This window comes from Chrysochloris asiatica, unplaced genomic scaffold, assembly GCF_000296735.1.
Source record: "Chrysochloris asiatica unplaced genomic scaffold, ChrAsi1.0 scaffold00245, whole genome shotgun sequence".
Lineage (NCBI taxonomy): Eukaryota > Metazoa > Chordata > Mammalia > Afrosoricida > Chrysochloridae > Chrysochloris > Chrysochloris asiatica.
The window spans coordinates 4269467-4272412 of NW_006408763.1; the positions used below are offsets into that span (position 1 = coordinate 4269467).

The 2946-nt window shown below is 37.7% G+C and overlaps 1 protein-coding gene across 1 annotated transcript in view; it reads left to right on the forward strand.

Annotated features, from left to right (window-relative positions):
- ASB3 (ankyrin repeat and SOCS box containing 3) overlaps positions 1 to 2485 on the forward strand; it is a 212851-nt gene extending 210366 nt beyond the window's left edge. The window contains exon 10 of the mRNA XM_006873554.1: positions 2445 to 2485. Within this exon, the coding sequence (XP_006873616.1) occupies positions 2445 to 2485 (41 nt within the window). The remainder of the gene's footprint in view (positions 1 to 2444) is intronic.
- The last annotated feature ends 461 nt before the right edge of the window (positions 2486 to 2946 follow it).

Below are 2946 nucleotides of genomic sequence, written 5' to 3' on the forward strand. Positions count from 1 at the left end.
TTGAGAATATAAAAAGTATATTAAATATAATTTGGATTTCTTATATAGGGAGAAGGTGGGATTGTGGAGATGGTGACATAACAAATTTCCTTCAACAGAAATCATAGAACTGGTTTTATAAGTTTACCCTTCAGATCTTATGAAGACAATTAGGTGTTTGCTGACATTTTTATATAAAGATATCTTTTTATTTTTAATAAGGCTGGTATGAAGTGGGTCCTAAAAATCTGGTTAGTGAATATGTAGCTTGTGATCAGAAAAATGCTAAACTTAACTTTCCTCTTGTGTGCGGAGTTGTGTTCCCTCTGCAGTGCTTTTTCGTCTGTTGTTGCTTGCTAAGTGCTGTCAAATCAGTTCTGACCCTTAGTCACCTTGTATAGGGTTTCTGAGGAGTGGCTGGTGAGCCTGAACCACTGACCTTGTGGTTAGCACTCTAGTGCTTATCCTACTGTGCCACACCAGAACTCCTTAGAAGTATCACCCTCCTTTATTTATACCTGCCCTTACTGAATGTATGTTAGTGGGTTAGTATGATATGGTTGTGGCATTGAGCTTGGTGAAAATTTTGTGAAACTTTGGTGAAAGTTTTGATATTTCAGATGACTGTGAAACAAATTCTCAACCTATCCTCATCTTACTTCTTAAAAAGATTTTAAGCTAGTTAAAAAAGTAAAGAATACTCAGTGAAGGAAGATTTTGCATAAGGAAACTAGTTTAAACGAAGCATAATATATTCAAAGTATTTCTGTTTGCTTATCCAAACTTATTTTACTGTGACTATATTTTGTTAACCAGATTATATGTCTAAAGTTTGATAAACTGTTTTTTCACTATTTTTACATGAAATGTAAATCTTCATAAAATTTTTTGAATACATTTTTATCTAGTGAACTTATACATATGTAGAAATGTGTCTTCTGATCTCTTAGAAGATTATATTTACGTAAATTTTCTCATCAAAAACAGTCAGGAAAAAAACGCTCTTGAATCGAGGTATATACAAGCTGTTACAGAGATTTCTGTTGGAAAAAAAGTAATGTGTTTGGCATCTCTGAGCCTTCTAGTGCAGAATTTCTTTAATGATAATGTTGGAAAACTCACTTGTGTATAATTCTTAATCTTGAGAATTGCATCTGTTTTTACTAATTATGTATATGCAGTAGTAGAGAACAAATATCTATTCAGAACAGATAGAATGTGGGACAATGGATTTAGGAACAAAGATTCAAAAGTGGGAGCATATGCCAAATGGGAAAATTATTGCAGCTTATCAATTAGTAAAGATATGTGCAAGTTTACTCTGAAGACCTTAACATATGGCATGTTTGTCAAGGTGAAGGTAAAAATTGTACACAAGTGCATTATCTTCCAATAGACTAAATCTATCAAGGATTTCATGTTTAATTAGACACTAGGTAGAGCTTGTGTAGGGCAATAATCATAATTTCTTAAGAGAGTTTTGTATGGGCTGAAGATTTGAAAAGGCCTTTCTCAAAGGTGTAAATCTAGTTAATGCTTTTCTTTAGCCAGACCTCTTTTCCAACCACCTTTTGACATCTCCAGTTGGTATCCTGTCTTAATTATCCAGTGCTGCCATAATAGAAATGTCACAAGTGGATGACTTTAACAAACAGATTTTTTTTTTTCTCAGTTTGCTGTTGTTGTTAAAGTGTTGTCGAGTCAGTTCCTATGTCTAGCAATCCTGTATAGGGTTTCCACGGAGCAGCTGGTGGGTTTGAACTATCGACCTTATGTTCATAGTACAATGTTGATATTACAGAACTTCTGGGTTTCAGCATTTGTTGACCCAGAATTCCTTGGAGCTCTCCCATCAGCCTTGGCATCAGTTTCACCTAGATCAAGGAGCTTTCCAGTGCAGGGATCCCAGGTCCCCAGCTCTTCTTCCTTGATTGTAGTAGGTTTTCCTTTCTCAGCTCACTTCTCTCGCCTTTATCTTTGTAAGATAAAAGATACTGCTGTCCACACTCCTGGGAAGCTCCCTCATGTTGGATCAGGTTTGTGATGGGTTTAACGGTGGGCTGCTATGGAGTCCTGGTGTGGCGCTGTGGGTTAATGTGCCAGACTGCAAAGCCGTTTGAACTACAAGGTTAGTGGTTCAAGTTCACCAGCTGCTCCTTGGAAACGCTATACAGGGTCATATGGGTCAGAATCGACTCTACAGCACTTAACAACAACTATAGGGTATTGAGGCCCACCCTTTATTCTCTTACTGGTTTTTTGCATCATATTGTATCATGGGGTCAAGCCACTGAGATGGCCCAAACAAGTTGACATATATTTAGGATGGGGGTGCGAGAGTAGGGAGGAGAGCACAATTAAATCTATGGGAGATCCTATAGTTTGACATATTCAGAATTGAACTTGATCATTATTATTATTATTATTTTAAATGCTGTTGTTTCTTTTGCCTCTTTCTTATTCAGGAAGTAAGGTGGTTCGGAAGCGCCGTTTACCAGTAGAGTAAATTTTCCTTAGAAGCTGTTTATTTATTTCATCCATATTAGTGGTTTTAATGTCGTGGTTTTGCCCCCTTCAGGGAACATTAAACCGTTTCTGCAAACATTTTTAATTAACAAAACTAGGGGAGGGTTGCTGTTAGCATCTAGTGGGTAGAGGCCAGGGATGCTGCTGAACTTCCTACAATGCACATGAACTCCACAACAAATAATGATCTAGCCCCAGATTTCAAGAGTACAGAATTTGAGAAAACCAGATCCACAATGGCTTTCATGCCCCAATCCTAACAAGACTTGTAAACACTAACGTGGGGGAGTCCAGGGCAAAGTGGTGGAGTAAGCAGATGTACTGGGCTGACCATCTACAACAAAGATATGAGTGACACAAATACAGATGGTGCCCTGAGTATCAGAGGATGGGACAGAGGTGACTGAGTGCTGATTGGAAGAGGAAATGGAATAGGGACAA